At 44.5% G+C, this 13,674-nt stretch overlaps 2 protein-coding genes across 4 annotated transcripts in view; both read left to right on the top strand.

Annotated features, from left to right (window-relative positions):
* Positions 1 to 5,155, top strand: part of naa50 (N-alpha-acetyltransferase 50, NatE catalytic subunit) — a 47,704-nt gene extending 42,549 nt beyond the window's left edge. For all 3 annotated transcript variants that reach the window (XM_073028896.1, XM_073028900.1, XM_073028902.1), the window contains exon 5: positions 4,504 to 5,155. In XM_073028896.1, coding sequence (XP_072884997.1) covers positions 4,504 to 4,675 — 172 coding nt within the window. In that variant the 3' untranslated portion in view covers positions 4,676 to 5,155. The remainder of the gene's footprint in view (positions 1 to 4,503) is intronic.
* Positions 5,156 to 9,011: 3,856 nt separating this feature from the next.
* Positions 9,012 to 13,674, top strand: part of LOC140716277 (basic helix-loop-helix domain-containing protein USF3) — a 41,865-nt gene continuing 37,202 nt past the window's right edge. The window contains 1 exon segment of the mRNA XM_073028888.1: positions 9,012 to 9,560. The gene's annotated coding sequence lies outside the window, so the exon portion shown is untranslated.

Here is a 13,674-nt window from a genome sequence, read left to right as displayed (position 1 = left end):
AGACTCATCCATGGACAATGCCGAATACGCTTGCTGAGCCTTTCCCCTAAGTACACTCTGTACCAGAACAGCCCATTTTCTCTCAGGCCAGTTCTGATTCACAGCCACTTTCTCAAAATGGAGGAAGAACTTATCGACATCCATCTCCTCGAATGGAGGTACCAACTGAATCTCCCGACCAATCTTGAACCCCTCATTTGGGTCTGCTGCCCGGTCTCTTCCCTGCTGTACCTTTAATTTCTCTATTTCCAGCTCATGCTGCCTCTCTTTCTCCCTTTCCTCCCTCTGCTTATCAGCTTCTTCCTTCTGCCTTGCAGCCTCTTCCTTCTCCCTTTCAGCCTCCATCTCCTTTATCCGGAGCTCATGCTCCCTTTTCTCCTTCTCCTCAGCCAACCTTAATTTTTCTATCTGTAACTGAACCTCACCTGCGACAGGTTTCCTGTCAGGGAACAGGTCCAATACATCCGATGTGAACACACCCTCGGATACATAATGCATAGCTATTACTCTCTGTACATCCAACTTTCTCATCGACGATTTCACCGCCGAGAGATTTAATCGTTTCGCAACACTCACCAATTCTGCCTTCCTGGCATCCTCCAATGCCCCTGAAGTCAGATCTTTTAAAAAATTTGTCTATTTCCATCTCTGCTGGTTTCCCGCCTGGTTATCCATGCAACCAGATCAGATAAGGGACGTTTATCCCGATTCACTGGCCCCCCCCCCCCAATTTGGTAATCAAATCCCGGAAGATGAGGCCCCAATTTGATACGTACACCGTAACTGGGTGTCTGACCAGCAGAGAAAGAAGAATCCGTTGGAGTCTGGTGGTACTATATTCAAAAGTGTTTATTAGTAAAATAAGCAAATCAATACCAATAATGCAAATATATAGATAACACAAGTTAGCAATAATAAACCTAAAAGTGTAGGAATAATAATAAGCAATAATAAACATGTTCTATCGATGTCTAGGGGTAAATGAATTGTCATAGAAAAGTATAAAGTTCAGTTCAGTTCATGAGTGCTGAGGTAGTTATGGTTGTTGTGTTGTAATCATTGGAGGGAGAGGGGGAGGGGGAGAGAGGGAGAGAGAGAGAGAGAGAGATGTAACAGCAGCTGTTGCGGCAGGCAAACCTTTTACTCCTTTCTTAATCCGTCGTGTCGTTGTGGCCATTCAGTTATGACCCCTCTGTCATTCAGCTAGACCGTTCTGTGGTGGACTCATCACTCTGGCATGAGTGGACACACACACAAGTCCCCACTGGCCCTGCTGTAACACTGTGAGTTTAACTGACCGATCTCCTGGTTTGGTCTCCGATGCCCCCACCTTTTCTGTGGGTTCCAACACTCAATCAGTGTCCACTGGTGTGTCTGAAGGGTGTCTCTCCAGACCTATCTTTTATCCCTACTAATGGGATCTCAGCTATCAATCAATTTTGAATGACTGTGTCCATCAAACCAGCCCACTCCTGCAGTCCACTGAGGAATGTTAATGAGCAAAATGGTAGAAGATAAATAACCCTTGCAGAAGTCATAATACAGTAAATCATCAAGTCTCTCTCCCCTCTCTTATCTGTAGCAGATGTTCTTGCATGTTTTTCATCTCTCTCTCTTTCATGAGCAGCATAGCAACAGTAATGGTTCGTGATTCGGGGGGGGGGGGAGAAATGAGTAACTCTGCACCCCATTGTCCATCAGATCTGTTCATCACTCATAACAACAGTTACAGAAGGAAATGCAGCAGTCAGTTAGTGGCATACAAAAATTGCTGGAGAACTCAGCAGGTCAGGTGGCATCTATGGAAATTCATAAACAGTCAACATTTTGGGTTGAGACCCTTCTTCAGGACTGTAAAGGGAGGGGGAAGGAGGGTGGCTAGAAGGTGATGGGTGAATCCAGGTGGGTTGGAAAGGTAAAGGGCTGAAGAACAAGGATGGGTACAAGGGAAATGTCAGAAGTAAGTTTTTCAAAGTGAGGAGTGTGTGGAATGCGCTGCCAGTGATGGTGGTAGAGGCGAATACAATGGGGTCATTTAAGAGACTCTTAGATAGGTACATGGAGCTTAGAAAAATAGAGGGCTATGCAGTAGGGAAATTCTGGGCAGTTTCTAGAGGAGGTTACATGGTTGGAACAACATTGTGGGCTGAAGGGCCTGTAATGTGCTGTAGATTTCTATGTTCTTTGTCTTATGAGAGGAAAGTGGACCATAGGAGAAAGAAGAGGAGGAGGGGACCCAGGGGGAGGTGATAGGCAGGTGAGAAGAGTTGAGGCCAGAGTGGGGAATAGAAGAAGAGGGGAAGGGGAGGATTTTTTTTATTATTGGAAGGAGAAATTGATATCCATACCATCAGGTTGGAGGTTACCTAGATAGAATATAAGGCCTGCACTTTATGCAGTCCTGTGTAGGTCTGTAGTCTAGTGTAGCTTTCTCTGTGTTTTTTTTTATTACGTAGTTCAGTCTAGTTTTTGTACTGTGTCATGTAACACCATGGCCCTGAAAAACTTTGTCTCATTTTTACTATGCACTGTACCAGCAGTTATGGTCAAAATGACAATAAAAGTGACTTGACTTGAGGTGTTGCTCCTCTACCCTGAAGGTGGCCTCATCTTGGCACAAGAGAAGGCCATGGACCGACACGTCGGAATGGGAATGGGGATTAAAATGCAAACACGAGGAAATCTGCAGATGCTGGAAATCCCCATAACAACACACACAAAATGCTGGTGGAACACAGCAGGCCAGGCAGCATCTATAGGGAGAAGAGCTGTCGACGTTTCGGGCCGAGACCCTTCGTCAGGACTAACCGAAAGGAAAGATAGTAAGAGATTTGAAAGTAGTGGGGTGAGGGGGAAATGCAAAATGATAGAAGAAGACCGGAGGGGGTGGGATGAAGCTAAGAGCTGGAAAGGTGATTGGCGAAAGTGATACAGAGCTGGAGAAGGGAAAGGATCATGGGATGGGAGGCCTCAGGAGAAAGTGGGGGGGAAGCACCAGAGGGAGATGGAGAACAGGCAAACAACTAAATATGTCAGGGATGGGGTAAAAATTTCGGTAACATTGACTTCTCTAACTTCCATTAATGCCCCTCCTCCCCTTCTTACCCCATCCCTGACATATTTAGTTGTTTGTCTGTTCTCCATCTCCCTCTGGTGCTCCCCCCCCCTTTCTTTCTCCTGAGGCCTCCCGTCCCATGATCCTTTCTCTTCTCCAGCTCTGTATCACTTTCGCCAATCACCTTTCCAGCTCTTAGCTTCATCCCACCCCCTCCGGTCTTCTTCTATCATTTTGCATTTCCCCCTCCCCCCACTACTTTCAAATCTCTTACTATCTTTCCTTTTGGTTAGTCCCGACGAAGGGTCTTGGCCCGAAACGTCGACAGCTCTTCTCCCTATAGATGCTGCCTGGCCTGCTGTGTTCCACCAGCATTTTGTGTGTGTGGTTATGGGGATTAAAATGCTTGTCCTTCGGGAAGTTCCGCTCTTGGTGGCTGGAGCAGAGATGCTTGACTAAGCGGTTCCCAATTTACTACGAGTCTAACCAATGCAGAGGAGACCACATCGGGAGCACCAGTCTCAATAGATGACCTCAGCAGGTTTGAAGGTGAAAAGTTATTTCACCTGAAAAGACTGGTGCCCTGAATGGAGGTGGGGGAGGAGGTGAATGGGCAAGTGACCAATTAGCTTGCAAGGATAAGTGCAGGGAAGGAGATTAGTGGGGAGGGATGAATGGAAAAGAAAATCACTGAAGGAGAGGTCCCTGTGGAAGTTGGAGAATTTGTGGGGGGGGTGGGGTGGAGGTAAAGATATGTTTGGTGAGATCCCTTTGGAGATGGTGAAAATTGTGGAGAATGATGTGTTGGATGAGGAGACTCGTAGGGTGGTAGATATGGGCAAGAGGAGCTCTATCACTGTAAAGGCAGCAGGAAGATGGGGTTAGCGCGAAGGTACGGGAAGTGGAGGGGATGCGGGTGAGGGCAGTATCAATAGTGGAGGAAGGGAAACCCTGTTCTTTGGAGGAGGAGGTCTGTGATGTCCTGCAAAGGAAAGCCACATCCTGGGAACAAGTGCAGTGGAGTCGAAAGAACTGAGAAAAGGCAATACAGGGGATGGGGTGGGAAGGAGGTATAGTCAAGAGATATTGGTGGTTCGCTGTGCTCAGATAGTTTTGAAATAATCATTTGAGGCTTTGAGGAATAAATGTTGCTTTTGGATGTGGAGCAGAATACTCTTGTTCAGATTTGTCTATTTGAGAGGGCAGGTGAGGCCTCCTACAGTGCTGTGGGAGTACTGCACTGATGGATCTCTGTGTCTGAGTTTCTTTAGTGGAACTTGATTTAACAATATTTTGACGGAGAGAGCTGTTAATTGAGTCACAGATAATATTAGTGCTGGTGAGTTAGAAGAAGGTATCTTGATGTGGAGTTAATGATTCATCTTTTGACTGAAATGTATTTATTTCTAAAAGCAATGTGAGCATTAATGCTGTGTTTACCTTTCCAGGCACGTTCAGATCAGCAATGAATCAGCAATTGAATTCTACAGAAAATTTGGCTTTGGAATAATAGAAACTAAAAAGAACTACTACAAGAGGATAGAGCCAGCTGATGCACATGTTTTGCAGAAAACCCTCAAATACATCGCTCCATCGCAAAGTGTGGAATGTCAGAAATGAAATTGTGGCTGATCTTGCACGTTTGTTGCCAAAAAAAATCTGTACAGACCGTTGGAGGGTGAGCGTCAAGAGGAGCCAATTCTCTACAGCGCTTTGTGGCAATAGGCTTACCACATTAACCAGAAACCACTCAAAATTATTCCCGCATAAAGCATTCTGTATCTTCACCAGTTAGAATTAATGTATCTGAGACAAGCAACCCATCCGCCAGGACTGTAATCAAAGCATGGGGTTTGGTCGTGTTATTATTACTTTGCCAGGTCCTAGGTGGGACAGTTTTTGTTTTCGAATTCAAGCGTGCAAACAAGTGATCTGATTTTGTATTTAAAAACAAAGACCTGTTCATGCATAGTTAATTTTTCCATAAAAGTTTAATTGGTACTTTCAAGAACTAATTGTCCTACAAACTTATTTGTGCCTATTGGAGTGATATCTCCCACTTTTCATTTTGTGGAATAAATATTTCAATTTTAAAGATGAGACTGGATCTTCTGTGGTTGCTCTTCATTTTGTTGGTTGGAGCCATGTCCTGCCCTGTCCTCCTGAAATTGTCTGGCTGCATATTTACCTCGATGTCGGTTGTCATAAAAAAAAATGGCTGCAGACCTCATCGGAATGGTTAATGGTTCAAAATGTTGTGACTACAAAAGACTCGTTGATTTATTTAATAAACAGGGCAGGAGGGAGGGAGAGAGTTAAAAGAACAAGTATTAAAGAAACCTCTTGGGCAACATTGAATTATTTCTGAGCTTGGAGGTGAGGGAGGGAGAGAATTTGCTGCACTGAAGAAACAATTCCTTGCACAATCTTAAATTATCTGTTTCATTTAAAACCTTGAACAATTAAAGTCAAGCAAAAGTACGATAAATTAACAGAATCAACAGTGGTCACAGAGAAGGAACACGTGTATCACAAATTTCAAGTTATCATTAATTATCCCCATTCTTTTCCACTTTGAACTGATAAGGCTGCATATGAATTAATGTTACTGTGGCAGACAGTTGTCAGAATCATCTTGTACTAATCTCATTATTCTCTTCAATCAGCTGCATGTCCTCTCACCTTCAGGAAGACTGCATAAGTTATATGGGTCATTGGGACCACACCCAGAATATTATAAGTAGGTCTGGCTTCCAAATGTTAGGAAGGATATGTTGACAGAGGGTGGAGCAGTGTTAACCAGATTGTTTACTGAGATGGATGTGGGGGGGGGGGGGGGGTCCCTTAAGTGGAAAGGTTAATCAGACTGGGCTTTTAATCAAGTTTGCCAGCAGGAGAACATACAATATTCTTACATGGCAGATACAGTTCATACTTCCTCTGGCTAGAGTGGGTGGACCCAGGGGTCACAGATTCAAAACAAGAAGCTGGTCCTCAGGGCTAAATTAAGAAATTTCTCTGCCCAGAAGGTAGTGAATCTTAAGAATTTCTATCCAAGGCTGTAATCTCAATTATTGAGAATGTTCAAGACCAGACAATAGTAGACTCCAAGCATATGGAGAATTTAAGTAGAATCAACGATATGAAGTGAGTGCAAGCAACTTGGGCAGAGGTAAAATATAAAGTTTGGTGTTACTAAATGGTGGAGTTGGCGCATAGGACAGAATAGTTTTCAGTTCTTAGCCCTCGATTGCTCCTTTTTGTTCTCTGTACTTGTATTGCATGTTACTATAGCTTTGCTGACAAATCTTGGTTCTTAAGTTTCAAGTTAGATTGTCTCTCTTTCACCTGGTTTCAAGCAGCAGTTGAACGTGACCACTCATCTCATGCTGGCCATTAGGAGGAGTTCTCCATTTGGCACTACTCTCCAAACCTTTCCATCTGGATCTACATAACACACAAGATTATACAAATGCTGGAAATCCAGAGTAATGTATTCAAAATGCTGGAGGAACTCAGCAAATCAGGCAACTTCTCTGGAGAGGAATAAACAGTCAATGAAGGTTCTTGGCCCAAAATGTTGACTGTTTATTCTTCTCCATAGATGCTGCTTGACCTGCTGAGTTCCTCTAGCATTTTGTGTGTGTGTTCCTCTGGAACTATAACAGTTTCCTTTTGAGAGTACCTGTTGAATATCCTACCACTGCCCTTTCAAGACTCAATATCGTTTCCTGTCTGCTTATCTCAAAAAGGGCAGGGAATTTCTAGAAATCTCTGCCTCAGATAGTTGTGACCAGATCATTAGATATACTTACAATGGAGATGGAAATTAAGCATTGATAAATTGAAAATTATGGGAAAATGGCACAGCAGAGTAAAGCCAGTATAGATTAGCCATGATCATATTGGATGGCAGGGCTTCCTTGAGAGGCTAAGTAGCCTACTCCTGTTTTCTTGTGTTTATGTCATTTACCTTCAGTTTGTTCTCATGTTTCATTCTGCTACCAGAAATGATCACTTAATTTACTGTATCGAAACTCTTCATTACCTTAAACTCTTGTATTAATTCTTGTTGATTGTCTTAAAATTGGAATTCCTTTATTACTGTGAACAGTGAAAAGCTGCAGATTGTACATCTGCCCCAGGAGCTGCAATGGTTGTCCCAAGTCCTGAATCACTGACGGGTGCTCAACAACCTGTGGCAGGGCTGGAGTGCCATCACCCCTCACAAAGTGAAACCAAGTGACGTTGATGGCAAGGCTTTGCTTCCGGATGAAATCAATGCCTTTAATGCTTGCTTTGACTGTCAAAACATGAAGGCACCTTCACAAGCTCCCTCAGCCCTGATGACCCTGTGATTTCAGTTTCTAAGGCTGATGTGAGAGCATCCTTTAGGAGGGTGAACCCATAGTACCTGGCCCAGATGGGAGATGCTGTGCTGGTCAACTGGCTGGAGTGTTTAACCTTTCTTCTGAGGTACCCACCTGCTTCAGGCAGGCTTCAATTATGCTGATAACCTGTCTCAATGGCTATTGTTCAGCACTTACACCCACTGTGGTGAAGTGCTTTGAGAAACTCATGATGAAACATCAATACCTGTCTGAGATGTGACTTGATCCTCTGACTCAATGTCAGCAAATTCAATTACTGACTTCAGGAGGAGTAAACTGGAGATCCAATCCTTATGAGGGTATCGGGTGGAGGGATTCAGCAACTTTAAATTCATCAGTGTTTTCACTTCAGAAGATCTGTCCTAGGTCCTACATTTAGGTGCCATGAAGAAAACGTGGCAGTGCCTCTACTTTCTTAGAAGTTTGCAAAGATGTTGGCATCTCATCTAAAGCTAAGAAACTTCTTTAGATGTGTGTTATATTGCTATTGTGGTACCACTCTGCCAGATTTTCAATTTCCCTCCTAAATGCTGATTCATCACCACCTTTGATTTGGCAAATGACAGTGGTGTCAGTTAACAAAGTTGTCATTGGAGCTGTGCTTAGCCCCACAATCATGCATATAAAGCGAGTAGAGTGGGGGGTACCACACAGCCTTGTGATGCACAGTGCTGACGGAGATTGTGGAAGAGATGTTTTTGACAGTCCGAACTAACCTGGATCTGCAAGTGAGGAAACATAGATCAAGTTGCACAAGGGGCATTGAAGCCAAGGGGGTGATAGTATTGAATGCCAAGCTGTAGCCAATAAAAATGCAGATTTGCTGTCCAGATGTTCCAGAGCTGAGTGCAATGAAATGGCATCTGCTTGTTGACCTGTTGTGATGGTAGGGAAGTTTGCGTCTCAGGCAGGAGTTGATATGTTTCATCACCAGCCTCTCAAGGCACAGTATGCAAACACCAATGCTTGAGCAAAAAAAAAAATGCCTACCAAAAGGTCACGAATACAGCCCAGTCCATCATGGGTAAAGCCCTCTCCACCATTGAGCAGATCTAGATGGATTGCTGTTACAGGAAAGCAGCATTCATTACCAAGGACCCATACCATCCTGGCCAGGTACAGGAGCTTCAGGACCCACACCACCAGGCTCAGACTCCTGAACTAGAGGGAATAACCTCGCTCTCCCTATCACTGATCTTGCCACAACCTATGGATTCACCTTCATAGACTTCATTCCATGTTCTTTATATTTATTGCTTCATTATTGTTGTTGTACTTGTACACATTTACTCTTTGAATCTGTCCCGTTCGGTGCAGTCTTCAGTGATTCTTATGGTGTTTCTTGCATTTACTGTGAATGCCCGCAAGAAAATGAATCTCTAGGTTGTATATGGTGACATATGTACTTTGACAATAAATTTACTTTGAACTACTAAGTCCCTCCTCCAGAGGGATGCGAAGGCAGCGTAGTCAACCGATCAATCAACGATCGTCACTGTTGCCCCGCCCCTTCTAGCACAAACACTTCCGGCTCCCACTCAACCGAACTTGACCCACGGCTCCCGCCTATTGGCCCGTTGATGTCACCGCCGGCTCGGCGATAGGCCCGATCGCCATGACAACGGCGGGTAGCACGTTCGGCTGCATTGGGGCCTGATTCTGAGGGGGGGAAGGCCTGGGCCCGAGCCCCGAGCTTAAGTTAGTTGCGGCCGTCTGGGAGTGAGAGCCTCCCCCCCCTCACCCCGCCCAGCCCAGCGCCCCGGAACTCCTGCTGGGTCTGAACCTCCACCTCCTCCTTCCTTCACCCCATACCCGTCTCGGTGGTCCTTGGGCAGGGTGGGTCTGGGGCTGGGCTGGGCTGGGCAGGGCTGAGTTGAAGCCGAGGCCCGCGCTTGTCTCTGGGACGTCAGTGGGCCCAATGTGTGTGTGGCAGATGAGGTGAAGAGACCAAGACCCTGGCCGGCCCAGCCTTGGAGCCTGAGCCCCCCTCCCCGTACCTGCCCTCTCACTCCTTCCCCACCATCCCCAAACACAGTGGGAGGCGATGTGGGCGCCGATGTCCGAGGCCACCTGGGAAGCTGCTGCACTGGACACTTCCCCCGCCGTACCCTGAGGTAAGGCAGGACTTTGGTGGAGGGCGGTGGGCGGGGGTTCAGTGAAATCTCCACCTCACCTCAATCACACACCTCTCAGGATTGAGCCCAGAACAGTAACCAGCTGTGTTTTGGAGAAGAGGGGTGAGAAACACTCTCAAGCAAGAAGGTTGTAGATTGAAGCCTTTCTCCACAGAGCTGCTGTCTTCTGGATGAAATAGTGGTCTGACTGCTAACTTGGGCAGGTGTAAACGATTGCATTATAGTATTCAAAGAACAGGAAACTTGTGTTTAGTTTCTGTCTTATTAGACTTTGCTACCACCTTTCTTGGCACATTTATTTCACTGATCTGTTTGTGATATTCCTCTATGAAAATAGATTGCTGCATTCCCATGTATGAAAAGGATTATACCCTAAAAATATTTCATTGGCTCTCAAGTGTTTTGGGATGTTCTGAAAGACAATGAAGATACAGTAGATATGCTTGTTCTGTTTTATTTTCCTCTTTGGTGGTGTTGAAGTCACTTTGCCCTTCCAATGGTAACTGTTCCTTCAGTTTTCAAGATCATAATCTATAGCCTCTTGCCATAACATCCTTATCTCCTTTACAAAGTTCCTTAAAATCTATCTCTCTGATGGAGCTCTCAACATAAATCTAAACTTCTCTTGTGAGCTGCTGTTAGATTTTCTCTTAAAGTTGCCTCGGAGTTACTGGACCTTGGGATGGTTTACTCTATTAAAGTGTTTTGTAATAAAAAAAATTGTCCAGGAAATACTCATCTGGTCAGGCAGCACCTGTAGAATAAAGAGTCAGCAAACTTTCAGTGTGCCAATTTTTTCATTAGCGAGTTGACCCGCTGCTGATCTTTACGTTATTTGTTGTTGCTAAATTTCCAGGCTCCTGCTTCATCATTGCGTTGTTGTAGTTATTACCTCTGGTAAAGTATGCTGGCCACATCACACCGAGTAACATTGAGGTCTTGCTGTATTTGTTCCAGCTTGCTCAAGTGGGATTGATTTTTGTCACTCTCTGACTCCTTGAGTAGAGAGGCAACTGCCGCCTTATTAGAAGTTGAAGAGTTGTGTGCTTTTTGATGCTCCAATGAGGCAGAGTTGCATTGGCGTCGCTGACAACAATCATAATGCTAAAGAGAGTGAGAGTTGGCCACTTAACCCTGTGGGTCTGCTCTAATATCCAACAACATTAAGCTGATCATCCTTTCCTTTCCTTCTCCCATTGGCATTAAGAAATTTATTTACCACCTTGTATAATGACCTGGTCTCTGTTGTCTTTGTGGTAGAGAATTCTACAGGCTCATTATAGTCTGAGTGAAGAAATATCTCCTGACCTCTGTTCTAAATGACAGCCTGTAACATGAGGCTGTGACCCCTGGGTCTGGAATCTCCAACCATTGGGTACATCACACCTGTATCTTGTCTGTTTCTCTTGGGGACATTGGGGAGGTGGGGTGGAAATGCATCTCTACCAAAGGAGGTGAAAGGCGCTGCTTTCCTCCATTAGCTGAAGGTCACCCTTGAGCACAGTGTAGCACCTGCTTAGCCCCCTCCTTCCCCCCGATCCAGGGGCACGTGAAGCCATGGTCATACGAGCAGCTGGTGCATATCACAAATCCTAGTTATGCAACCACTGACACCAGGCAGACAATCTCTGAGGAGTGTTGCTGATGACTGGGGGTCATCGTCTTGTAAAGACACAGCCAGGAAGAAGGCAATGACAAACCACTCCTATAGAAAAAGTTGCCAAGAACAATCATGGAAAGACCATGATCGCCTATTTCATATGACATGGTGCATAACAAACAAATAAGGCATACCTCTTATTCTTCTGTTGTCATGAATAATCCAAGACACTTTGTCCTGCAACCATAGGAGGCACAAACCTTGTCCTTACACCAACTCCCTACAACCTTCCAGAGCTTCACCTGTACCTCCATCCTCGTCCATTTCATTTGGTGCTGTCACTGTGGTGTCCTGTGGAATCCTGGAGGTTCACTCCTGCAACTTTCATCATCCATTTCCTTGTACTTTCTTAACATTCTTGGGAAATTTCACAGACCATTAACCATCCTTGATGTAGCAATCTTCAAATATCTGTTAATTTCATGCTGTTTTTCCATTCTGTGACGGCTGTTTTAACCACTGACTATCACAGTGGACGAGAATGAACAACTCTTAATTCATGAATATACTATTTAGATATCTTCCACTGCCTATGTCAAACCTTATAGCTAATTTGTGCCTCATGTCTTTGCAGCTTCCTTTGTTCAGATTCAGGGCCTCAAATTCCAGTACTTCACTCTTCTTCTTGATGAAGAATTCTGTCATGTTCTGTCACTTTGCACTCAGTAACCACACATGAAAAAAATAATTATTCCCTTCCATAGCATCTAGTTTAGGATTGCCTGCTATCTAGTCGGCCTTCAAAGTAAAAAGTACCAAAAAAATCAGTTTAAAGTAAATGTATTATCAAAGTATGTATAAGTCACCAAGGAAATACAATAGAATCATTGAAAAACTACACACAAAAACTGACAGACCAAAGTTCAAAAGAGACAGGTTGTACAAATACAAAAAAACTAATAATAAACGAGTGAGTGAGGCCTCCATTGGTCCTAGTTGTCCAGATAGGCAAGTCTGGGTAGTATGATATGGAGAGCAAGCTGTTGTGCGTGCCTTGTCACACAACTGATGAAACCAAAGGGCAGCAGAGACCAATACAGTTTGGTACCAGCAGCGTCGCAGCAGTTGCTAGTTAGCATTGAACTCAATGTAGGGCTTCCTTAGGGACTCCAGCTCCAGATTTTATCCTCGGGGTTTATTCCCGAAGCCTTCCCCGTGAGTGGGAGTAGCCGCAAGGCAGTGGAGATTTGAGATCAGAGTTTTCCTTCCAGATGGACTGCCAACCATGGTTAACGAGCCCCATCTGCATGAAGCGACTGGTTTTAAGGAGCCAGTCCCTTCTCCTGTCGGTAAAAATGTTTCCGCTGGGCTGAGTAACTAAGCCACGTGTAAAGGCCAGGCGCTGGACTTGGTTGTCAGAGGCACATGCTGTTGGGAGCATTTAATATGTAGTGAGAACTTGTTCCCATTGCCACCCCCAGCTATAACAACCTTAAGGAACCAAATAATAATAAACAAGTGAATAAATAATAGTTGGAACATGACTTGTAGAGACCTTGAAAGTGAGACCATATGTTGTAGAATCAGTTCAGCGTTAAATTGAGTGAAGTTATCCATGCTGTTAACTACCAGAAGTCAGTTGATTGAATGGTAATAACTGTTCCTGAACTTGGTGCTGTGGGACCTCAGGCTCCTGCACCTTCTTTCTGATGGCAGCAGTGAGAAGAGAACACAGCCTTGGATGGTGGATACTGCTTTCTTGTGGCAACACTCCTTGCAGATGTGCTTGATGATGGGGAGTGCTTTTACTGTGATGCAATGGAAGAGAATTATCCCATGTTGCCAAATACAAAATGGTACTTTCTGAACCAAATCAAAATATTATTAATGTTGGTAATCATTGAAAAGCTGAAGGAAGTTCATTTTGGTCATAAGCATTGGTATTGCAAAATGTAAAACAAACTCAGAAAAAGCTGGACATAATCACTGGTTCAGGCTGCACCTGTGGAAAGAGACAGAGTCAACATTTCAGATCTGAACCCCAGAGATTCTGCAGATGCTGGAAACCCAGAGTAAACACGCACAAAATGCTGGAGGAACTCAGATCAGGCAGCATCTATGGAAAGGAATAAGCAGTTGATGTTTCAGGTTCTGACTCTTCTACCTACTGTGCTGTTCCTCACCCTCACTTTGGAAAGTCTGATCATCTGGCTGTACTTCTACTCCCTGCGTATATGCAGAGACTGAAGACTGTGGAAACAGTAGTGAGGACCAAGAAGGTATGGACAAGGGTGGCACAGGAACACTTAGAAGACTGCTTTGCAGTGGTGGGCTCTACTTTATTCAGGAATTCATCTTCAAATCTGGATGAGTATGCCACAGTTATTACTGACTTCATTAAAACCTGCGTGGTTGAGTGTGTGCCTATGAAAACTTGCTGTACATTACCAAACCAAAAGCTGTGGATGAACCAGGAGGTTCGTTATCTGCTAA

Source organism: Hemitrygon akajei, chromosome 2 (genome assembly GCF_048418815.1).
Source record: "Hemitrygon akajei chromosome 2, sHemAka1.3, whole genome shotgun sequence".
Lineage (NCBI taxonomy): Eukaryota > Metazoa > Chordata > Chondrichthyes > Myliobatiformes > Dasyatidae > Hemitrygon > Hemitrygon akajei.
This window is presented reverse-complemented; position numbering and strand designations above follow the sequence as displayed.